Here is a 25,777-nt window from a genome sequence, read left to right as displayed (position 1 = left end):
AAGTTTTTAAAAGTAGTAACAATATTTTCAGTCATTCACATTTTGGTGAGAAGCTCAAGGGAAAGTCTGTATATTTGAGACTCAGCCTCACTGTGCACATTGCACACCCTCTTCTTATCTGCACGTACCATCAACAACTGCTTTTCCTTCTAAAAGAGCTGAAGTTCATGTTGCCTGTCTTCACTTTTTTTCAAGACATGAGCCGCACACCATCTGTGCATATTCCATTGAAAGGCTGTAATTTCTATCTGTCAAGCTAAAACAAAACATCCCTTCAGAGCAGCACAATATTGCTTGTTGACACTCAGTGGGATTAATCCTGGAAAGCAGGAGAAAGTTTTGTCAGAAAAGTAGAAATTTTAGAACATGTGCAGAGAACTCAAAAGTATCCATTGCCCATGAAGAGATACTTAACTTTCTATGAAGAGTAAATGTGGCAATTTCCTGCATCTTGTTACTTTAAATTGGCAAGACCAAGCTTGCATTGATGGAACTGTTCCCTTGTTCCACCGTGGGAAATGTTACCAATTATTTCTTCATTATTGGTGTCAATATTGCATTTTATCTAGTATGCTAAACACAGCACTTCATCTGTGGATGTGCACATGCTGCGCATCTGCTTTGAAGTGAAATCTTGTTCTGTTCTGTACTTTGTGTACGAAGCTGTAATTATCCCTTGCAATGTTCCAGTTAGTTTACCTGCGCATAAATAGTAGGGAGGAGAAGGTTAAAATGTGAGTAATGTGAGATTGTTGATTTCTAGCAAATTATGCCTGTATCAAATGTGAGAAGAGAAAAAAACAGGAGCAGGTAAGTTGAATGTTATCTTCAGGTAGAATCACGTCTACTTAGAAGCTGTCTCACGTTTCTGTGAGCTGCTAGAAGACTTTTACTGTGTCTGTTTAATGATGATAGGAAATGTTTGGAGACCTGAAGATGTGACAGTTCCTGATGTGATTTAGTTCAATTTATTGAATTTTGGCTTGGACAAAATCATCCTTTATTGAAAAAATGGCAATGAAATATAAACTGTCAGTGACTAACTGTAACTTCTTCAGAGAGCTTTATTCTATCCTCTGGGAAATAGAAGAATGAAATACATTATATGATATGAGATTGATATGATATGATATGATATGATATGATATGATATGATATGATATTAAAGACCTCCTTGCAAATTTCAGGATAAGTTCTTGTTAATCTTTGCAGTCAATTTTTTGTCTTAGAAATAAATTAATAAACCATGAAACTCAAAGCTGCACATGAATAAGGTTTGGCTGAATAAGATCTCAGGAGACTTTAGTCTTACTTGGATTTGTGTTTAAATGTGAGTAATTTGCCATACTTGGAAAAAAAAGGGTTGATTTAGCTGAACTGCCATCATGTAAAGCAGAGGTGGATGGAGTCTAATCTGAACAAGTGTGTCCCAAAGGAAACTATTTGTGTAATGTCCTAGTTCCTCCCCTTCCTCCTGAACTGCCTGGACTTCTGTCAGTGAAGTGCCTAAGGAAAAATAAAACAGGCAAGCAAGCTAATCTAGGCTTTATTGTGGATCTGGGAAAAGAGAGGAAACAGCAAGGGGATGGAATATTAAAATAAGAAAAATCAATTACCTGATTGTCCAGGTGTCCTTTGAGGTGGAAGCATCAGTATTGCACTCCTGGTTCCCCTGCACCAGTATCCACAGGAGATACCAGGACAGCAGGAAAAGGTGAACTGAGGACACAGAGGAAAAGTACTGTCACAGGTTTCCTATTGATATACATACCTGTTACCTTGCTTTCACAGAGCTTTCTGGCTCACTGCTACAGCCAAGGAAAGACTACAAAGCTGAGGCATGGTGGCATGGACCTGCCCATTTACACTCCTAAATAAAGCTGGAAAAGAGCTGGAGATAAAAGTCAGCTTTTAAAGTCAAATGTATAGTATCTGTTTCTGCTACTTTCTGTGGTAATGGAAGGAATGAAAATTTTTCTTTGACGGAGGGTTGCACGGAAGGGTAACCTGCTCTTTTCCTGGACAGCTGAACTGTTCAGGTTGAACTGGCTTGTACAAATGCCTGTCACACACTCTGCAAGAGAAACTAAATTTCTCTAAAAGAATCTAAATGTGAATTTCCCTAATGGTTACCAAAAAAAAATCCTTGTTAGATATGAGGAAAGTAGTAAATTGACATCTGCAGATGTCAGCTTCCCCTTATCTTTCACAAGAGAGAAGACAGCAGAGGAAGATGCAGAGCTGACTGCTTTGCTGTGCCTCTGCACCTCTCCATCTCTAACATCCTCATTATAGGAAGGATGAAAACTCACGTGTACTTCCAGAAGCAATAAAATAACTTTTAGACTGCTGGTACATTGGCTGTAGTTTTTTGGAATTGCCAAAGGCTGCTTGAGATAATGTTTTATCAGCATTTACAACCTGCTCTGAGAGCTGTTCCTGCTGGGCTGTTGTCTGCTCTGCTCCATCCCCCTGGGTTTCTCAGCCTTTGCCTATGTTCTCCTATACACAGTTGCCCATAGCAACACCCATTTGAAAAGGCCCCTGGAGCTGTCATCTCCCCCGGAGGACAACAGTGCCAGCAGCAGAACTGGCAGAGCTCAGCTCTTTGGGCCTCCCCTGGTAAGCAGGAGTGAAGGAAACATACCTCCAGAAAACAACAGTTTCCAGGAATGAGAGGGTAGCATATCCAACACCAAAAGCATTTGACGAATCACTTACTTACTAGGAGCTGATGTCCTTCAGGGTCAGTGCTGCACCCCATTGTTCCAAACCACTTCCACATCCAGAACCACCTCCTCTCTCACACCTGCCTGCTTCTTGTGGGATTGTGCAATTAGATGGATCAAGACTGAACTGGTTAAAAGTACTCTGACAAAAGGTTCCTTTTTAAATGGGAAGAGAGTAGGTTTAGATTAGGTATTAGGAAGAAATTCTTTACTGTGAGGGTGGTGAAGCACTGTAACAGGTTGCCAAGAGATTGTGGATGGTCCATCCCAGGAAGTGTTCAAGGCCAGGTTGGATGAGACTCTGAGTAACCCAGTCTAGTGAAAGGTGTCCCTGGCCATGGGGGATGGATTGGAATGAGGTAGTCTTTAAGGTCTATTCCAACTCAGGTCATTCTATGATTTTTAACCTCTCCTTTGGATCAATGGGAGGCTACAGCTGCACTGGCACAAGAAAGCCAGTGCCAGGGTCAAGCGGGCAAGAGCTGCTTCTGCTGCCATTGCCACTGAGATAAATCCTTATCAAGTTTCAGAGTAAATTGAGAAAGCTATAGGGTTTTATCAGTGTAGCTGGCAACTTCTGCATTTATGTGGTGATGCTGGCATAACCACAGCAATGGGACTTAAGCAGAACTTGGTAGGTGGGATCCACTTACAGTGAGATCCACTGGATTTCTGCACTCAAATTTGCCATCACCTAAGAGAAGCTTATGGAAACAGTAGTGGGAACCTAAATTTTCCTTAGCCAATGCAGTGGGTATATAAGCTTACTCACAAGATACCTTCCTACTCAAAGCAGTGAACCCATGGTTTAAAGTTTTAAATTTGTTCAGCCTGTCAAATTTTTTGTGTGCCTGACCCAGGTCTCAGGGATCAGTACAGAGAGCACCATATGCTTTGGCTCACTACAAAGAGAGCACTGCTGCGAAGGGTTATTTAAAACAATGCAGAAGTTTAAAAAGTACGTGTTTGCATTTTACAAGCCAAAGCAGTAAAGCATGTTTCATTTTTAAAGACATCTGCACTCTATCAGTTGGTATCATTGTGTTGAGGAAGACCTGATCCTTGAGCAGACTGTGTTGGCATGTGCTTACTCCTACAGCACTGGAATAAATCTGTCATTTCCTCACACCTGCTCACATCAGTGTGACTATGCTGAATTACCTGCCCTCACACTGCTGAGTTTAAAAACAGTCACTCCAGCCTATTTAAAATAAAATTAATTGGAGGATTCCATAATAAAACCTCTGAATTTACCAACTGAATAGAACAGATAAAGAAATATTAAATTGTACTAAAAGAAGCATAACTGTACAGTCTCCTTTATGGTGATATATAAAAGGTGGAAATCTGGGTTTTTTTAAAGTTGCATTTTCTAATGTACCAAAAGTAAAATGCCATAAGCAATAATGTTTTCAGTAAACCTGAGGTGAGTAACATTCCTGAAAAAAATAATTCCATGTGCTGAATGGGCTGGAAAGCAAATGATATCTTTACCTGAATCATCAGAGATCTCCTCGGACACAATGGTTCCAAGGTAAAAATGGCAAAATCTTAAACTGAAATTGTGAATGTTTTGTAGAAAGACAAGAGTGGAAGAACTGCACATTCTCTTCCTCACAAGCTCCAAGGCCTCAGCTGTGGCAAGACATGTAGGAGGTAATCTACAGAGCACTGTGTGTTTTCATAATCGAATTGTGAATAAAAACTGAAATACATGTAAATCATTATTATTTTGCATTGAAGAGAAATATGTACCCAAATAATGTATGGAGAAAATACAGTAATTTGCCATTCAAACTATATATTTTTAGCCACAGAATCTTGTTCTCAAACTTAAATTGACACACAGTAAAGTAAATCTGGTTTGCTAATACCCCTTAATAATTTTATGAGAACAGTTTGGTTCTCACATCAAAACTTGTTTGGGATGAGATACCCAAAATTCAACCATGTGCATGATGTCAGTTAGCCCAGCCTCCCTCATGTCTGTGGTTTTTCTTGTGTTAGTAAGTATGTCATGCTTAATCTCTATAAAATGCTGGAAGATGATTAATGAGATGTTTCTAAGAAGCTTCATAGTAGCTATTTTCTAATATACATGCTTTATTAGGTAATGAAACAAGGTAAAAAAGATTTTCTGAGCTTGAATTTTTGCTAAGGAATACAATAGAAATATGAAAGGAGAAGATGAGAGGGAGGAAGGACAGAATGTGCAGCCCAGCTGGAATAACAGGCAAATCCTAACAGAGCAAGCAGGGAAGCAGGGTTCCTATAAAAACTAAAAAATTTCCCAGCAAAGCCAGATCAATGGCCCCTTAGTCCTCTAGCCATTCCAACAGCAGCAGGAGGTGATGCCATCTGGGGATGCAAGCCTGGTAAAAGCCATCAGTGTATTCCCCTTGCACGCCCTCAGCATCCACAGTCATTGGATATGGATGTTAGAAGGTATCTTCTCTGCTCATGGACCCTTTGTCCAACAGCAGGTCTTTTTCGAGACAGGTTTACTAGACTTGGAAATGGAAATTAATATGACTTTCAATAAGATCACCTGCTCAGTGAAGATCTAACCAAATAGGATAATCTACAGGCTGCACCTATACCAGGATTTGGGAAGGAGGTGAAGGTATTGCTAGGCCTTCTACACTGCCAAATACTTTGTGGGATATGTGGTAATGGTCAAGCAGCTGGACCAGTTTCTGAGGTACTTCTTGAATCCATGTGTCAGGGTTTTGTAAGTTATGTCTTCAGTAGAAGGTCTGCTAAGTCATCTTCAGCTTTAAACATTATGTTGTCAGTTGTGAGTCTTGTGGATGACTCTTGAAATGGATGTTGAAAAGGTCTTAATATTGAAAATTGCAGATTAGAGGATAGAAGGAAGAGAACATGAATTGGCTATAACATACACATGAAACAGCTGCCATTGCTAGCCAAAAATTATATTAAGTATATATTATATCAAGTACATTCAGATCTTCTGTCTGGTGACACCTTATCATCAGTGTTATATGGGCAATAACAGATCTTACATGAGAAAACTTTTTTGGGGTGGCAGGGTGTCCTAATATCCTCTCATCTGTCAGTGCATGTTCACGGAGATGGATGGGGTTTAATTTGCTATTCACTCATCAAAACATCTTCATTCTTCTTTCCCTGAACTGTGCATGCTCTACCATAATAGTCATTAAATGTTCAAACAAGGGTGGATTTTATGTTTGATTTTGCACTAGATACTCTAAAATGCTTTTTAATCATGGACAGCATTGCATTCTTTATTTCTTAACCAGAAGGATTTATCATTTCATAGAATCACTGAATGGTTTGTGTTGAAAATTATCTTAGAGATCACCCAGTTCCTATCCCCTTGCCATGGGCAGGGACACTTTTCACTAGACCAGGTTGCTCAAAGGCCCATCCAGCCTGGCCCTGAACACTTCCAGGAATGGGGAGTCCACAACTTCTCTGGGCAACCTGTCCAGTGTCTCACCACCCTTATAGTAAAGCATTTCTTCCTAATATCTAATATAAACCTGCTGTCCTTCAGTTTGAGGCCTTTCCTCCATGTGTTACCCCTTTATTCTCTTTTGAAAAGTCCCTCTCCAACTTTCTTGTAAGCCCCCTTTAGGTACTGAGATGTGCTCTAAGGTCTCCCCAGAACCTTCTCTTCTCCAGCCTGAACCCCCCCCGAACTCTCTCATCCTGTCTTCACAGAAGATGTGCTCCAGCCCTGTGATCAACTTAATGGCTCTCCTCTGGGCTCATTCCATCAGGTCCATGTCTTTCTTTTGTGGGGACCACAGAGCTGGAGACAGCACTCCAGGTAGGGTCTCACAAGAGCAGAGAGGCAAAAGCACCTCCCTCAACCTGCTGGTTACACTGTTTTTGATGCAGCCTGGGATCTGGTTGCCTTTCTGGACTGCAAGCACACATCGCTGAGTCATGCTGAGCTTTTCATCCACAAACACCACCAGGTCTTTCTCTGCAGGATTAATCTCGATCCATTCTCTGCCCAGGCTGTATTTGTGCTTGGGATCCCCCTGACCTGTGTGCAGGACGTTGCAACGGGCCTTGTTGAACTTCATGAAATTTGCACAGACCCACCCCTGAAGTGGTCATTTGAATTACCTAAAGCTTGTCATTCCAGTTCTTCTGTTAGGAGAAGTATTAGCAATGCATTTTGAAAAAGATAAATCATAAAGCCATAAACATGTCAAGATTATATAAAAACACGTTTTAGCAAGCCCAGACACACATCTGGTAAAGAATGTTATTGTCATGCTTGTAAGCAAAACATCACTCTTGGGACTACAAAATAGCGGGTGACTGGTTTTATTTTTTTGCTAGTTTTTCTTTAACCATTTTTTACAAAACATTCAGTGTGACACTTTAAAAGCAAAATTTTATTCAAAGTCAAGCTTTAAAATCACATCTTTAAATATATATAAACATATATATATATATATATATGTACATATATATACATATTATTATAAATACACAGAGCAAAAAGTACTTTAGCCAATTTTCATTTTATAGGAGGCTGGAAAGGAAAGAACAATGGTGAGTTTTGTCAAATCCAGTGATACAGATTTTCATGTGTTCCTAAAGATCTCGGAAGGCAGCAACACAGCACACAGCAAAATATGGCATGACCAGGTCAACTATAATTTTCATTAAAGTATCAGCATCTGAGGAGTTCTAATAGCCTTGATGAAGCCAAGTACTTTGGAATAATTACTAGCTAATTTTTTGGTCCCTTTGTTATTTCACAAAATACTTTTATACTGGACCAGTTAATTTGGTCATTCAACATTCTAATATTAATTTACACTTAAGTCATATTATACACCTGACAACAGTCTGGTGTGGTTTTATTTTTAGGGTTTTTTCCTATTTTGCCCTTGTGAGAGTTTGGCAGCTGTAGTCTCCTATGCTGCTGAAACAGGATTACTTTTTCTCTGTCTACATCATTTTTCATCATATGTGTTGAGAGTTTTTTGAAAACTCCACATAAAAGCATAATCTTTTCCTCTTCATTTAAAACTCTTTTGGAGAATGTGACTTATTTTTCTACTTGTTAGAGAAGTTGCTGTAACTTTGAAAGCATTAATTTCTTCAGCTCCTGGCTGGGTGATTTTTCTGTGTAGTTCAAAAACCTTTCTTTCACAAGTCTGATGGACTCCATCTCTTCAAGTACTTCACTAACAGGCTTTTTATTTTAGAAGAGAATCCTTTGTGGCACAGGGTTTTGTACCTATTTTTCAGCATGTACATTATATGCTGTATCAAAGCACTATTGCCTTTTCATGTATGGCAAACTGTTTTGGACTTAGCTTCCAGGAAGACATTATAGAGAGACTAAAGATGGCACAGAGTCCTTTTAGTGCAGAAAAGACTTGGTAAATGGCCTCAAAACTTTCAGATTTCTTTTCACAGAGTTAGCCACTGGACACTTAGAGTCCTAAGAAATCCTATTATTTAATTATGTGCTTCTTTTCCAAAGCAAAATGGGTGTTCAGCTAGGGAAGAAGTACTGTGAGCTATGAGGTTGGAAGCCTTTAAACATATTACAAGTATAGGTGGCATCTTCAAAACTTCTAGAAAGAGCCAGGACTTTGTCATTTTTTCACAAGTTTTAAAATTTACAAGTTGATTGTATTTGGAGTAAATTGGGCATTTTTTTCCTCCTTTGGAAGAATACTCAATGAATTAAAGAGGCAATACTGCTATGTTTTTGAATAAATATATTTAGTAAAAACTTTCTCAGCTTCACTATTTTCATAAGGAGAGTGTGAAAAACAAGTTAAATTTAGTTATTTAACTGATCAGCATTAACAGTATCAAGTAAACCATGCCACATCCATGAAAAGGGTATTTACAAAGCTGAGTGTTGTACATAAGCTGCCAACCACGGAACCTTCCTGCTTCCAGGTTTAACAGCTTCCCAAAGACTGGGAAAAGCTCTCTTCCAAAATAATCTGAAATCTCTAGGATAATTCTTGTGATAAATTTCTCTTTGTACATTTTAAAATGTGTTTCCTTCTTTAAACACTAATGTTTGAAAAGACGGGCCTTTCTGAAGTCCCTGTTCCTTAGCATGAAGGCCAGGACACAGCTTCAAGCTTCAAGAAAATGAGCAGCACGCTATGTTGCACTCCAGAGTGTATGTAACCTTTTCAAAGTTCAGCCAAGCATTTCACCCACAAAGTTTTTACTCTTATATTTTTCAGCCTTATCCTTTCCATTCAGGGATTGTCATCAGAGAAGAGCTCACTTTCCCTGGAGGCTCTCTAATATTTTGTTGGAAATAGTAGCTGCAGATACCTCTGGGCAGAGAGGAGAGCTCCTCTAGAATGGCTCACCAAAAAAAGCTATTAATTAAGTTAACTCACTTGCATAGGAAACTGTCATAAAGCAGAGAGAAAGTAAAAAATATTTATTGAAATAAATAAATAATTTAAATAAAGGTCTTTAAATAAAGATGTCAAAAGCTATTATGGGCCATTTAACTTTTAATCAAAAGTGTTTCAGAAACAATTTCATAATTTTACCTCTGAAAGGATTCCTTGCAGTTTTATCTTTGCATATATGAACATTTCCGTTTCCAGACATCATTAAAGTATGATTTTTTATTTCCACAAATCTATAAATATCCAACTGGAAAGCCACAGATCTCTGTTATCTTCTAGATGAATTCCCATCCGACTGGGCATCTACCATGCCAGGGAGGCCCTGCTGAGCAAGGGGACTGGACTGGCCAATCTCCAGAGGTCCCTTCCAACCTTAGCCACTATCTGATTTTGGGATGCCCGTAGTACATCATTTGTTCAGTTATATCAGAAAATGCCTAGCTCTGTAGCTTCAAAGTACTCCTTAACATCTTGCTATAATCTCATTCAATTCTCCCCGCCTCTGCATGCCTGTCTTGTCCTTGTTTAACTGTTTGCGTGGGTAACACAAATGCTGAGACTTTGAATATGCCTGATGCACAGAGAGCAGGACTGATCATCACCCAGATAGGTGAGAAGAGATTCAGCCCTTGAAATAGGCATTGTGTTGTGGGTGTTTTTACATTTGCAATGGCACAACACTTTGACAGCAAGCCAAAGTTACTGTGCAGGATTTGGAGTAGCAGAGTGTTGAATCTCCCTGTCATATCTTACAAATGGATCCTGTTTTACATAAATGTTTGGACCTGTTAAAATCATGTGAGTATACTTGATCACTGAATTTATGCTTCTCTTAAAGATATTTGCCACTAGAGCTGCCACTAAAAGAGCATCTCTGGCCTCACAGGAAGGGACATACATATTAGATATAGGGCATCCATGAGCCAGGGACTTTGCAACTCCTTTTACATTTTGAAAAAGTCAGACATTTCAAAAACAAAGGTACACACACACCTTGCTGTTGTGTGGAGAGAAGCCAGCATAAGGTTTCAGCCATGACTTACTCTTTTCACTGAGCCAAAATTCACTGTGCTTTCTACTGTTGTCACATCTCTGATTTGTTTTCCATCGTTATGGTATCTTAGGTTTGTCTTGACATTTTTGCACCTGGTGCCAAAAATGCTTTTTTTTTTGGTAAGTGATATAGTCTTTGGAGAAGCCCAGCATTATTCAGATCAGATTGAGCAGTCTGGTCTAGCAGAAGGTGTCCCTGCCCATGACAGGGGGGGGATTGGATGAGATGATCTTAGAAGGCCCCTTCCAACGCATTCTATTCTGTAATTCTATGATTGCTTGACAAACTCAGATTTTTTTCCCCAGGTGTCCATCCATCAGCATCCCCACCCTAGAATAAATGTTCGTTTTCAAAATATAGAAAAAGGGAAATAGCCTTTGGCCCCTTCATAACTCCTGGCTTTTGAGAGACAGATTAACAGATAAGAAATTCAGATTTACTAAAACCAAAGTTGAAGTTTATCATCACATCTCAACCACTCTGATTTGTCATTTCTCCATCACCAGTTGTCCAGTCATGAATATTCACTGAAATCTCTGATAATGTTGTCTGTCATGATCTGCCAGGTTTTTTCATTTTAATTACAATAATAATATGTGCTTCTGCTTTTATATGGAATATTTCAAAATCCTTGTTACACACAATACTGATAGCCTTTTCTATATGGTGTGACTTTATGGGCTTTGCTTCATATTTGTAATCCCTGCAGCACCTCCTTGCGTACTGTGATTTTTTTCCTTTAATCTTAGCTTTTTGGGGCTTTTTATCAATCTCCAAGAAACTAAAGCAGTATTTGTACTGTCTTTTATGCCATGGTCTTTTGATCTGTCCTTTAGTTTGATGTATCCAAGCATCAGGCCAACCTAATTTTTTGGGTGAGGTTTTTGTTTCCTGGGAAGTAGCGATGCTGAGGCCCTTGGCACATGGTGGTCCTGGTAGCAATGGCTACCAAACTTCCTCTCTGACATCCAGATAAGGCTTGAAAATGGTTAGAAAAATGTAATCACACACAAACACACCTGCACATACACTGTTTCTTCAGCTTACCAAAAGTAAGTTCATATCTGTGTCCAGCTTCCTTACAGTCTGTAATACTGCAGATATTTGTTTTTACTTTACTTTTTTGATTTTAATACTTACAGCTGAGATATTTTTGCTTTAGTTTAATCACAAGTGACATTGTTGCTTAAAATTGTTGGTATATAGAGCCAGGGAAGAGGTTTAATTTTACAAAATCCCCTCCACTGAGATCCCCCTAAGAGTATGTCCTCAAGCTTACCAAGAGGATTCAAGCAGGCACCACCCTGAGGGGGCCAAAAAGCCTGCCTTAGTTCCCATAATTTTACCCCTAAACGAGAAGACATGCTAAAGCTTTATTCCACAGAAAAGCTGTATGTGTCAGCAATAAAGTAACAATAAGCAAATTTAAACTAATCTTTGAAAATCCTTGAAATACAGGCAGCTTTGTGTGATTTAAAAAGGCATATTTTAGAGTAGATGAATGTATAGCTTAATGAGTGCACAGTATAATGTTCCTATTCTATGATGGTTAGGGTTATTATGTTTACACAGACTGAATGACTGCAGACAAACTCTTGAAACAGTGTTAATTAGATTCACAATTCAGATAAACAATTATTCTGCCAAGATGATTATGGTTTGAAGCTATTGCTATTTTTTAGTAAGGTAGACTGCTCAACAGAAATGTTTATATTCAACAAAAAATAAGATTTCTATATATGTATATGTATCTGACTCAGATGTAGTTTTGTATATTTTTCAGTTTTGTGTATATATATATATATATATATACACACACACACACGAATCTTGTCCACAGAAGGCAGAAGCTGTTAAGAACATTTGAGCACAGGATTTCAGGTTGTCTTGGAGCCAAGCACATGGAGGCACAAGTGCCTTTTTATACAACATACTAAAAAAAAAAAAAAGTGGTTGAATATTAAATACAAAAATTGTATTCAATATTCAATGTATATTAGTTAATTGGATAAATCTTTATATGCTTTAAGGCTAAATAAAAGCCTTTAAATGAGTTTTCAACAAGTTATGAAGTTTGAAAATAGTAATAAGGTATTTCAAAACTGAACTTTGTTCTATCCCTATAGTAACACAAAAGTTGTACAGCGGTACAAATCTCTCTAGGGGTAATGAAAAGGAACTAAGCCTAGCACCTCCAGCATCAAAAACTGCAAAAAAATTATAAACAGAAACCTGAAGGTAGGTATAAAACATTTATACATTGAATTTATGATGACACAGAAGCTATAATAAGGCTGTGTCCAACTCTTATAGGAGACCTGGTGTGAACTTTAAATAAAATATAACCTTAATTATATAAAACAGAATGGCAAGGTTTTCATAAATTATCTTATGCAATAATTTAATCTTGCAGTAATGAAAATTACAGTCATGTATTCTTGAAGGACTATGCAGACATGATAACAGAGGTGTCAAGAGACCCCTCAAGATGTCTATTAAAACTGATTTTTTTAAAGTTGTCCCTTTAGCATTCCTTATACTTTTCTTAAGGTAGGTTTCTGTTCAAGGCAGAGCATGCCTTTCCATATGTGAAATTAGGGAAGGGCAGTAACAGGCATCCAGCTCTCCAGACAGGGTTTAACACCGACTCTCTGTGAGCTGAACTTTGCTGCGTTAAATAGAGACATTTCTTCACACATCAACACCAGAATAAATAAGTGAAAGTCCAAGGTTTTGCTATTTCTAATCTTGAAGTCCCATTCACACACTTGGTGTGACTCTAACCTACATCTGTGTCACAGTGGTTTACTGAAGCCTTTTCTCAGAGGGCAAGAAATCTTACACCCAACCTCTTACACAAGTCTTCTGTCCCAGTGGTGGCACAGCATCCATGCAGTCCTCAAATCATTATCTCCAACCAGCCCTTCAGCCTCATTGAAACAGTGTCAAGAGTGCTGTCTGTCAGGTGTGGTGAGTCTCCATACAAGTTTGAGAAGGAAGAAGATCCCATATATGTGTTGTTTCATCAAGACATCCTACTCCATTAGTTCCAGTATCAGTGTTTTTCCTTTTGGAATAGTCTGAACCCTGCCAGGAGGTCTGCAGAAGGTTACATCCCTCTCATCCTGCCTGTGTATGCCATAGCAGGTGCACACTAGCACAGATGGAAGAAGCAGCAGCAGCATTCAGGGGAGGTCTCAGGTCACCAAGCAGCTGAGCACTCATCATCTGCAATTATGACTCAGCTCAAATAGCCCCGGAGACATTTCCAGGTTTTACAGCTCTGGAGTGCTGGATATGCTGGGCAGGAGGTGCAGAGGTTGCTTAGGCAGACAAATCCAGAAACAGAAAAGCATAGAGCACAAAGGAATGCTGTTATAGCCATGTATCCCTGCCTCACTGGGCAGGCTGAGCCTTGCCCTACCACTTAGCCATCTGCACAAGAAAACAGCATTGGCAATTAAGTAAATGATACCACACCCCAGACTGTCCTGATAAAATATTCTTTTGTCAAGTAATTGTTGCATTAAAGGAAAGTTTCATGGCTAGCTCATTCTCCCTTCCTCATAAGGGACAAGATCAAGATGTTGAAATTATGAATGATGATGTTGAAATGCATGGATGTAAATCTCGCCAGCCAGCCACACAATTCAGATGCTGATCTTCCACTGATGGGAAATCAGAGGTGTCTACATGCGTGTGTGTGTGTGTGTGTGTGTGTGTATGTGTGTGCTTTTCTGCATAGACTTAGCAAAATCAACGACACTAAAGATATTTTTTCATGTCAGAAATTGGACCTAAGTGCAGGTTTGTTGCCATCAGGTAGCTGTGGCAGCACCATGCCTGCTTCCATCTATGTGTCCTCTCATACAGTGGAAGTCTTCACAGAAATGAGTCTTTTTCTTCTCTTTCTGGAAAAAAGGACTTAATGTCCTCTTTCCTTTCTGGAAGGACACTTTTACAAGCTTGCTGACATAGCAGTGTCATGAGGGCAGCAATATGACAAGATTTGAGAGCCCTTTAGTTGTTCCTACAAGAGTCTCTACAGGTGAGAATTACTCCAGCAGTAGTTTTGTTAGGAGTCCCTATCATGCTCAGAGAGCACCAGAGGAGGTTATCATGGCAGAAGTGAATTTTGAAAAAATATTGGTGTCTGCACACCGTTGGAACAGTGTGAGGTATAGGACATTTTCTCAACAAAGTCTTTGAAGTACAGCTTTTGTTAAGAGTTGTTTTTTCTGTCTCTTTTAGAAGCACAAAACATCCTTATGTAGATAGTTCAGTACAGAATGTGTCTGAAAAAAAGGAGGGTCAGCATCTTGGCAGGTATCTAAGACTTCCTGTGTTTCTCTTTACTGATTACTATTTTCTCGATTTTTTTTTTTCACTGCAGTTGAAAGTCTTTGTCATGTTTAGTTTGGTTCACACCTATCATGAACCTCAGTTATTATCCATTGTCTATTTCACTGAAAATTCATCATTTCCCCAGTGAGTGTCTAAACCAAACTGACAGAAAAAAAGAAATAAATATAAAATACATTAGGAATACAGACACAACATCACAAAGAGCTCTCATTGTAGGCTAAACTGGAACGCTGTTTTGTGTTGATATTTATATTTCTAACAACACAATGACTCATCCTTGCTACAGTGTTGCATCTGCTTTCTACCTATTTCCTCTTTGTGGGAAGGGCAGGAGGAGTGAACTGGACACATTCAGAAAGGAAATGAGACCTCTCAGAAAAGAGAGGTATTTTTCAGAACAATAGAAAGACCCAATTGCATGATCTAAAATTAACTGTGAAATCTATGTCTGTCTCAGTCTCCCTACACACACACACTGTAAGGGGCACCTCAGGCTTCATTCGTGAGGGGATTAGGACTGATGAACTATTTCTCATACTTTTTCATGGCACCAGGTGCACCAGGAAATGAAAACTGAAGTTTTAATTAATGTAACCTGTGAACGTCAGGACATCCAGAATTAAAACACAAAATACCAAACTATGTGTCACTAAGCAGAGGGAGATGAGTGTGGGTAATGACCCACGAGAAACACAGCAGTTGGTAGCACTGGAGCAGTTTGCAGCAGAAAAGATGAAATTACCTAATATTGGCCTGGAGTAGGCAGTTGATGCCTCTTTCGTCTTGTTAGATTTCAATATAATCTTTTTACTCTTAGATTGAGATTAATATTTGCTTGATGTTGTTCACTGTTTGCTGACAGAGGATTCTGCTTTAGGAGAACTTCCTGTTGGACCTTAGTCCTTCTTATCAAACTGGCTGTTGATAAGAATTACAGACGCTTGCTTTTCTCCGTTTATACCCAGTACTTGCTTCAAGAAATAATGGAGCATGATTATATTATATTGTCAATGTGATTTCCCTTTTTACTTGTTTTTTTTATATAAGTGTATATACTTTTGAAATATCCACAAAATATAACCTGAACACATCAGTGAATTTTAGAGTGCTTTGCAGTACCAGACTTCATAATAGAAATTTTGCTGCCAAAACAAAATCCAAAAATTTGTTTCCCATAGGAGATATGCAGTGTTTAGAAAAATTTTGCTGACTCTACTTGGAGTTTGAATTTCTTCCAATTTCTAAAAAAGTAGATCTGTTACAGAGGAATTTGGAATTAATATCAATATTCACCAAAAAGACCCCAGAATTCCTGCTTAAGCAATAAGTGAAAAAAACAAACCACAATATTTGAAGGAAAACTGAAGTATAAGGAATGTACTTGCTCAGCTCAGCTGACTATTAAGAAAGATCACACTAATTTATAGAAGTCAATGGGTCATGGGACACAGGCAACTAAATCAGCATTATACTGATTTCAAAATAGGATCCTGAAAGTTTTACTAAGAATGCTGCCTTCATTGCTGGGCTGGTAAAGTTAGATTTGTCATGCATTTCTATCAGTGGTCATAATCCTATGCCAAATCTGCAGACATGTCTAACAAATTGATGGAAACACTTTTTAATACCTTAAAAACATTATATTTTCCCAAGCCAGAATGATCTGATTTCCTCTTGATTAACTATAATCTCAATTGCTACTTGAAACAACGCTTTCAAGAAATGTCACACAACTTGTGAAATAAAATTCACTAAACTTAATCAGCATTCTCTCATTCCATAGAATCACTGGTATTTTTTCCCTGCAGTTGTGTCCTTTTTTTATATTTTTCTTCATCACAAGAAGCAATTTTATATTTTTGAATAGTGTCCAAGTGTCATCCACTGCTTTTATTTCCTCTTTTGTATGATTCCATCATTTTATTCTGTATTTGCTTCCCAATCTGCAATGTAACTTCTTGCTCTTTTGCTGTTGTGCTCTATGGGTCTCATTGGTGCTCTAATTGCTCACTAAGTCATTTATTCATAGGCCACCATGATTCCCTGGAATGCCTATTGAGTGCCTTTGTAAACCCTTTGCTAGTGGGTCACAGAACAAACCTAGCAACAAAATCCAGTCAGCTAAAGAAACAACCTAAACGGTTCAAGCTCTGGCCATGATGCCAGCAGCAGGATCCTGAGAGAGACCTGTAGGAATCAGCCCAAAGGCTGATAAAACTGCCCTGGGAGCGTGAGCCTTAGCTGCATTTCTCTTTCCAGGGCATGTGCTTTATGCTGTAGGAGATGCCTGCCAGTCTTTAAGTGCTGTTCACCCTGTGCCAGGGGCTCCCCACCTTTCCATCTCTGCCTAGCCTACAGCTGCTTCCCTTCTTCAAGGAACAGGGTGGGGCAGGGACATGGCAACCTTTCACTTCCCTCCCCACAGCTTCTGTGGGCAGATCTCACCAGCTGCAGAGATTCCTCTTGTTTACTGATTTCTTTTTGTGTCTGTCCACAGGGTGGAGGTCATGACTTGCATATAAGCCAGCCTGCACTGAAAATAAGCATTAAAACTAAAATTATAGAGGGATCAAGTCATGGAACAGAAAGGGAGGGTGGAAAGAAAGAGGAAATATTTGTGTGTCAAAGGCAACAAGAAAAAGTTCTTGTAGTGAAGAACATTTTGTCTGTGGTTTGTCACTTGTCATGTTTTCCACACCACAGAGCTGCAGTCCAGCTCTCTCTAGCACATAAATTTAATGAGGAGGCTGGAGCCTCCTGTAGGACCACTTGATGTTTGATTGTGGATGCAGGCAAAAGTGCAGTGACCCTGGAGAGCCCACGCTTGGAGCTGTTTTTAGCTCGAGCTGCAGGGGTGAGGGTGGGGGCTGACAATTCGTATGTGAGGCAGGACCAGTGTTAGAGAGGAATCTGTGCTGGCAGCAGGTTGCCAGTGAAGGGAAGAGGGTTGCAGTTTGGCACTGTTGGAAATATGGTCTTTTCACATTGCTCATGTCTTTGAAGTACAAGTGTATCATACTGACTATATTTTCCTTTATTTCTCAGAGCCTAATGTCTTTATTTCATAATTGGTATCTCATAGTTATAAAGTGAAAGAAAGAAACCCTGTGTCTCCTCTGATTTTTCTGTCCTGTCAACAAAAATGTTTTTGCTTGGTCAGTTATTTAGTCCTTTAATAATCCTGATAAAACATCAGCAAAGATTTGTCATTAATGTTACACCAATTTGCTAGATGATGTTCTGGACATCTGTTTTTTTCTTTAGTAATAACCTTATTAAAGCAAGATTGTTTTATCAACAGCTTTAACCAAAACAGAATTACTATTTTCAGGCTTTAGGATGGGAAATATTTGAGAGTAGATTGAAGCACCTCTGGCCTGAGAAATCCCATGACAGGGAATCAGACCAGAGGACACTGTTGATGAGATCCACATGCAGACTTGAGCTGTGGAGTGGGACACAGAGAAGTAGAAAACCTTCAGCAATGCTGATTTAAAAAGGGGTTGATAATGAGTGACAGACAGCCGAGTCAGATGCAGGGGATCTTTAACTCCTACAGGGACACTCATTGAGGGGCTGATCCTGTCAGGGGCTATCTGGTGTGTGCTTCCAGTCTGGGCTTCCACAGCCAGGCTGCAGTGGGTGCTGAGTGCTGGGTGATGTGCCACCTGCACTAACACCAGGAGTCAAATGAGCCTCAGAGAAATTTCACTGTGTGTTCCAAAGATTTGGTGCAGATGGGTCTCTGGAAGGCAAGAGCCACCCCTGGGACAACACCATGATGCAGAAAAGCATCAGACAGAAGAAACCAGCTGTGATAACCCCAAAGCCTGGAAGTCATCCAAAGCACAAAGAGAGCAAGAGTGAACCTAGCAACCAGACCAAAATTCAGACCTCCTCTAAACTCGCTTTTCCTGTCCATGTGTTTTGTTCTGCTTTTTGTTTCATTCTAATTCTGGAGGAAATGCTGGCATGCATTCCTTCCCCTTACAGCTCAGATACAGACAAGCACAAGTGGGTAGCATCTGGGGAGAATGTATTTTTTTCTCAAAGCTGAGCTGTACCACAAGGATTTGCTACCAGTTCATTGGTCTTGCATGTGACGAAAAGTCCTAACATGGTACCTACAGGTTTATTTTTTTAAACTGTTCTTTTTTGTCTTCCAGGATTTGGTATGACCACCCCAGCCACCGTTGGAGGCAAAATTTTTCTGATATTTTATGGCCTTATAGGATGTGCAGGGACCATTTTGTTCTTTAACCTGTTCCTGGAGCGTTTGATCACTGTCATAGCTTACATCATGAAGTCCTGCCACGAAAGACAGCTGAGGAGGAAAGGGGTTCTCCCTCACAATGGCCGGCGGGGCTCAGGGACCTCTGAGGTGGACAGCCTGGCAGGCTGGAAGCCCTCTGTGTACTATGTTATGCTGATTTTATGTGTAGCATCCCTCATCATTTCCTGCTGTGCCTCTGCAATGTACACACCAATTGAAGGGTGGAGTTACTTTGACTCACTTTACTTCTGCTTTGTGGCCTTCAGCACCATTGGCTTTGGTGATCTGGTCAGTAGCCAGAACATCAGGTATGAGAGCCAAGGCCTTTACCGCTTTGGCAACTTTGTCTTCATACTCATGGGGGTGTGCTGCATCTATTCCTTATTTAATGTGATATCTATTGTCATCAAGCAGTCCATAAACTGGATATTAAAGAAGTTGGCCTGCAAGTGCTGCCACAGATGCCAAAGAAGATTATTTCGTTCACGGAGGAACGTGGTAATGCCAGGAAATGTGCGCAGCCGGAGAAACATCTCCATCGAGACCGACGTCGTCAATGAGAGTGACACCGACGGACGCCGTCTGTCAGGAGAGATGATCTCCATGAAAGACTTCCTGGCCTCCAATAAAGTCTCACTGGCCATCATGCAGAAACAGCTGTCAGAAACTGCTAATGGGTATCCAAGGCAAATGAGTTCTAATTCAAAGCAAAATGGATTCTCTGGTGGGGTTGGAGCCCTAGCAATTATGAATAACAGACTGGCAGAGACAAGTGTGGATAGGTAAAATAGTAACAGTAATTACAGTGAAAGAGTGTGAACCATTTCAACAGGTATTGACATGTGAAATAGCTAAGAGGAGAGCACCACCAGAGGGTGGGATGATGTGAAGAGCATATCTCCTGATGGAAGACCTCTTGACTTTTATGGGGGCTGTCACTTACTGGTTTTGCATTGTACCACTCCCAGCCTTCCTTCTCCATCAACCTGCTCCTCAAGCAGGTTACTGCAGGCAGATTTTAATTTAGCCTTCAGATAAAATTTCCATGTCCTGTTCTTCTCCATTATGTGACACGCAGATTTCAGGATAAGAAATCTGTGGGATGGGAAGAAACCAAGTATGTCTACTGAATACATTATTAATTCAGAGATTGTTTGGAGCTTTCTGTCTTACTCTCATCATGCCTGTTTCCTGGAGGTGACTTATGTGAGACCAAAAGATGAATCAGCCTTTGTGATATTGCAGATCTAATTTAATGGAATAGTATAAAAGTTGGTAGGTATATTCTGGAGCTATTGTAATGTGAATGGGGAGAGAATTTTGCCTTTAGAATTTATTTAGTCTTTCCTATAAGAGGATATTGTCAAAAGTGATAGAATAAAAATTTATCCTACTTTTGTTTTCTTTTCTTCATTTGCAAAACGTAATTCTTTTCCAAGAATACTTTTTCTTCTAGAATTGAATGACTGTGGCTTTCTGTTTCAAAAATGTCAAATTAAATTGAAAATTGACATACGGATGAGTGGTATGAATTATTCCACAATAGGAATCAAAGACTTTCCAAATTTCTGTTCATATTTGCCTCAATTGTGACTGAAGCATCAGCATTGTGTAATGCAACTAGTAACTGAGTTTACACAACAGGCTTTAGTATGCAGTTAGATTGCCATGTCAGCATCCAGAGTGTTATTATAAATGACTGTGATCACAGAATCACTTTGGCAGTGTCCTTTTTCTCTTTTGTGTAACTCTGTCATTCTTCATCTCTTTCTCTGTCTTTCAGTGATAATAATGACAGGGTCTTGATTAGGGAAATAGAAAGTATTTTAATTCCTTGTTTTTCTCAATGAAATGCTCTGAGTGTTCATTATGACTAGAAAGGAAATTTCAATGAGAAGAATAATAACAGTGAGATGATCATGAAAACAAGAAAAGAAGTGATCTTTAATGGCAGTGAAGCCATCCTTTGTATTAGGTAGCTAGAGAAATAAGGGGTTAAATTAACATAAAATCTTGCAAGAATTTAAGGAAGATTGGGCTGAATTCCTGGTTCTCCTTTAAACATGCAGCACAGTAAAGCTAAACAATATATGAGAGTGTAAATAAGCAGAATTGGTCACAAAGGACCTGTCCCCTGGAAAGAATAGTGTAGGCATCAGGACTAAATGTTTTCTCATAGCTGGGTAGCCTTTCAGAACACTGCAACATCATGATGTTGTTCTCTCATCTAGAACAATGCAGATAGCCTCTTCAGTTTCATTTGTATTAGGAATTAGTATCATGGCCTTTTTCTTCATTCTGGCCTAAAGTTCTTTTACTTAGGTTTCTAATATTGTAGAATAACATTTTTATACTCATTTTATCAATATTTCAATTTGAAAAGAAAAGCTTGGAATCCTTTCATATAAAAGGCTAAACCCAGATATTCAAGGAATGCACTTAACTAGTGAAAAAATTGCAGGCTCTTTTGACATTATTAGGGGTAAAAATCCTGATTTAAACTCGAATCCTGCTGTTCTTAGTTAAAAGGAAAGCTTCAAGCTGAAGTCCTCAGTCCAAATTCTGATATCTGTCAACTCATCTGTGTGGCAATGGAAGAGTCTTTACAGTATCCCTTCATATTTGCATCCATGTAAAATCTGAATCACCTTCCAAACCCTAACTTCTGTGAGAAAAGCAGTTTTATTTGGTTTGGGGTGGGGGGGAAGCGGGGTTTGTCGCAAGAGGACACGAAAAGAGCCACACTCACCCATCAGGATGTGAGATGAAAAGGAAAAGGGAAGTTTATTTTGGGGATCTCAATTTATATAGTTTTTGGGATTTGGTCGAGGATTGGAGGATGAAAGGAACACCCCTCTGACCCCAGTGGTCAACTGTCCATCAATTTGTCCTTCCCCCTGGAAAGAATGTGTTGTTTACAAAATATCAGTCTTTGTTTTTGTCACAAGCATGAGAAAGCTCCAGTAGAAATGAAAACAATCAGAAGGCTGAAAAATCAGGGCGACAGGAGGGCGAGGAGTTGGGGGTTATGTATTAGCAAAAAATTGCCACTGAGTTATTTCAGATGCAATTATAATACCCAGGATCCATTACAATGTTACACCTTTTTTTTTTTTTTTTTTTTTTTTTTTTTTTTTTTTTTTTTTTTTTTTCTCTAAGACCTTCTTTGTCTGTATCTCACTGAATAAAAATACTTGGCTATAAAACCAGAGGAGTACTGCTCTGAAGCCTTCTTTCCAAAATCATTCAGAAACACCTCTGTTCACTGCCTGTAACCCTAAGATGTCATTGTTACCAATGTATTCCTCTGCCAACTAGCAGAAATAGTATAGGACTTAACCCATTTCTTCAGCAAACTTTAAGAGAGTAGTCAGATGGTTTCAAGACATGAGACAGTTGTGTTCTCTGTTCCATTATTTCTGGTTACCAGCTTTGGTTTCTCATCCCCACAGAGGAATCTTTGTCAGCTATTTTCAATAGGTCTGAAAACATCTGTGGTTATGAAAACAAGGGACTAAAAAACAGTCTTGATCAAAGAGACTTGACAAGGCTCTGAGGGATCTTTGGTGTACACTAGCTCTGTTTTTATTGATCAGCCCTGACCTGCTCACTCAGGCACTGCTTTCCTCATAACCCAGGCCTGCCTGGTCCGAGGTCTCTCCACTGGTTTTGTGGTTGGATTTCATGTCCACTGAAGATAACCAGGTAATAGCTGCAATAATCATCTTTATTCAGATGCCAATTACCAGAGATGAAGAACCAGCATATTCTGTCCCTCTGCCACCTTGTACCATGATGTCATCCTGTCCCTAAGAGACCTCTGACTTTGTCATTGAGTTCCCCTTACAGCAGCTGCACTCAGCACTGAATGAGGTAACTTTGCCAAGGAGACTGTAGAATTCTTAGAGAAGATCTGTGGATAAATAAGACTTTTAAGATCAGAGAGGGAAATTTCTGACTACAGTCCCATGGTACTACGACAGTTGTTTTTCTAAAGGCATTGAAGAGAGAAATCCCCAAAAGCTCTGTTCATAATGTAGTATCAAGATATCAAATTTGCAAAACGAGTTGAGATACAAATGTACACATACCAAAGAAAGAGCAGAATTTAGCACAGGAGTGACAAATGCCCATCCTGTGTGAAAAGTAAATTACAATAAAAATACAGATAATATCATATTTCTTGCATTACTTTTTAAAGTTGCAAAGAGGAATTATAGGAGATAGTCAGGGATCTATTTTCAAAGCTGTGTAAATTTTAATGCCATATTGCTTAACACTAAAACCTCAGTCAACAAGACAGAAACTCGTTTTCAAAAGTACTGAGTTTCTCTACCGTCTGCCATGAATTTTCATGATGGCAATTGAGATATGGGAGTGAGCTTTTTAAGGCAAAAATGCTTGGAGGAAAACCTTGGATTCATTGAGATTCTAAATCTGCACTTAAAAAGGTCATGAGTACCACTAAAATAAAAGGTCAGGAGTACCACTAAAATCAGTGGGTTAACTGCAGGCTGCAGCCTGTCAGGCTGAAACTGAAAGTCCTTAATGGAGTAATCTACTGAAATTTTACCTTATAGTTATGCCACAACTTAATAATAGCATTATTGAACAGTATAATTATTTTACATTGAAAGGAAATATCTAGTGCTTACCAAAATAAAAGTCAAAATCAAATAAAAGTAGAGGTAGCTCTTAGAGTTTTCTTGCTAGTATAGGTTTTGTAAAATGTTTGCATCCGGCACTTTGCTGGTAGGTAGGTGTGAAAGCAGTTGCATTCATTTATCTCCATGAAGGACATGGGCCTCTTTTTGCAAGGACATGAATAGACTCTTCAAAGGCATTTAATTCCTACTGGAAGTCAATTAACTTCCCACTACACAACGACTTTCAGTAGAAGTCAGGTACCTGGATTCCCTTAGGCAATTTCAGAACCCCAGCCATGCTATTAGGTTTTGAATGTAAGATGACCTGACAGTGTCCTTGAAAAGTTCGAACAGTTGGAGCAAATCTTCAGTGCTGCAGCACTCTGACAGCTGAATTAATTTATCTAAAAGCATTTTAAGGTGAAAGCTTTGCATCAAGAAAATAGCAGAAACAATGTTTACATTTTGTTTGATTTAATCTTGGCCTCTGTCAGTTTTAATTATATTTGACACATTTACAAATTGAAGAACAAAGAGAGAGTTGGGATAGGCATAAAAAATGAACCAGCTCCATTTGTCTGACAGAATTGATCAAGAGAAAGAGGTCAGGTTGGGAAAAGAGCTTCTTGATTAACATTATATTTGAATAAAGTTTCTCTGGAGGTGGAGGGTATTAAGTTGTTTGGATGACTCCTCTCCAAGAGCTGTGGAAGTGGAACTGTTTGTGTGACCCCTCGATGTCCCCACGCTGGGAACAGAAGCTCAGAGACCCTTAGAGAAGGGTCAGCATTTCCAAGCAATACAGTTGGAATCTTCTGGTTTTTAATTTAGGCTATTAACACTGGGCTAACACAGAACTTTCTAAGATTCTTTAAGAAGTAGTAAAGTTATTTTATCTAATTTCATGTACAAGCTGTGGAGAATCACCAAGTGTTTTCTTTCCCCTGGGCAGAAAATACTGCCAAGTACACAAATGTGTCTGTTTGAGAATGTTTACAGTAGTTTTTTGTTCAATCCAGGAAATAAGAATACAATCCCTTCCCTACTCCTTATTTTCCAAACATCTATTGGCAACAATATCTACACAATACTCTGCTTATTGCTTAGAAGGTCACACACATTTCACTAGGAAAATTAAAGCCATTGCTCATCAAAGCAGACCAACATAGTCTTATTTTTTATTAGATTTAAGAGAAACTGTGAACACAAAGAATGACACTTCATGTCCTAGTAGTCAGAAGCTTTTTGATATAGTCTGTGTTTATAGACAAAACCCCCATCACTGCAGACTTTTAAGACCATAAGTAAGTCTAAAAACAACATACAAACATTATGTTATATTTTGTTTTTCTACAGTTTCATTGTAATATGTGCCTTCAGTTGTCATTATTTGAAATTATTTGTGATAATTGTATAAATATAAATTCACAAAGATTTTGAAAGGCGCAATGGTGAGATATGTTTTAAATGAAATATCATTTTCCACAGGTTGCCTAGCTTTCCGTAAAGGGGAAGTTTGATGAAAGGCAGAATCAACTCTTTCCAAGCAAGGGTGCAATCTCTGCACTCAAATGGATTTCCTATTAGGTACATGCAGAAGCTCTCAAAAGGACAAGATTGGCTTAGTTTTCACAAATGTTATCTTTCAAAATGGTTTTCAAAGCTATTCCCCCTTTAAAGCCATAGAACACCATCTATGTTTTCTGTTTGTCTTATCTGAGAAAACTTAACCTTGTTTTTTGATATCTTTAGAAGAAAAAGATACTCATGAAGAAAAATGAAAATGGCCTTACATAACCTTTATATGTATTGCTTGGAGCTGCAGAAATCCTCCTCTTTATCCTAACTCAGGTTTACCTCAGGGTAATTTCTCCAGCTCACCAAAGAGGTTTGGTCTTATTGGTGAGTAGTCACAGCTCAAATTAAAGAACTTTAAAGTTGTATTTGTTCATTTGTTTAAATGAGGCAATGAGCTGATGGTCTGAGCAGTGGGTGCTGTTTTAAGTTTCTTAGCATTCAAAAGGCTGGAATCATCATTGTTCCCATCTCTGCAATGGTCAGGGAGACACTGAGTAGTGTTCAGAAGAGTCCTTAATGCTGCAGCAGCAGCAATTGCTGGCCATTAACCTCTGGGTGTCCTGTGGTCTGCACTTAGTGCCCAGGGCCAGAACTAGACAGAGAGAATGCTGTCCAGAACCACCAGTTCGGAGGTTCACAGAATAATTTACTATGGAAGATGCCTCTGGATGCCATCCTGCCATCCTTTTCCAAAGCAGACCTAGCTAGATCCTGCCCATCTCAGT

General features: G+C 39.1%; 1 protein-coding gene across 1 annotated transcript in view; it reads left to right on the top strand.

The window, feature by feature from the left end:
* KCNK13 (potassium two pore domain channel subfamily K member 13) overlaps window positions 1-20,194 on the top strand; it is a gene marked incomplete at its 5' end in the record, with an annotated part of 49,873 nt that extends 29,679 nt beyond the window's left edge. The window contains one exon of the mRNA XM_083862579.1: window positions 18,722-20,194. Coding sequence (XP_083718705.1) covers window positions 18,722-19,614 — 893 coding nt within the window. The 3' untranslated portion in view covers window positions 19,615-20,194. The remainder of the gene's footprint in view (window positions 1-18,721) is intronic.
* Between the last annotated feature and the right edge of the window lie 5,583 nt (window positions 20,195-25,777).

This window comes from Zosterops lateralis (genome assembly GCF_965231275.1).
Source record: "Zosterops lateralis genome assembly, chromosome: 6".
In the NCBI taxonomy this organism is placed as follows: domain Eukaryota; kingdom Metazoa; phylum Chordata; class Aves; order Passeriformes; family Zosteropidae; genus Zosterops; species Zosterops lateralis.
This window is presented reverse-complemented; position numbering and strand designations above follow the sequence as displayed.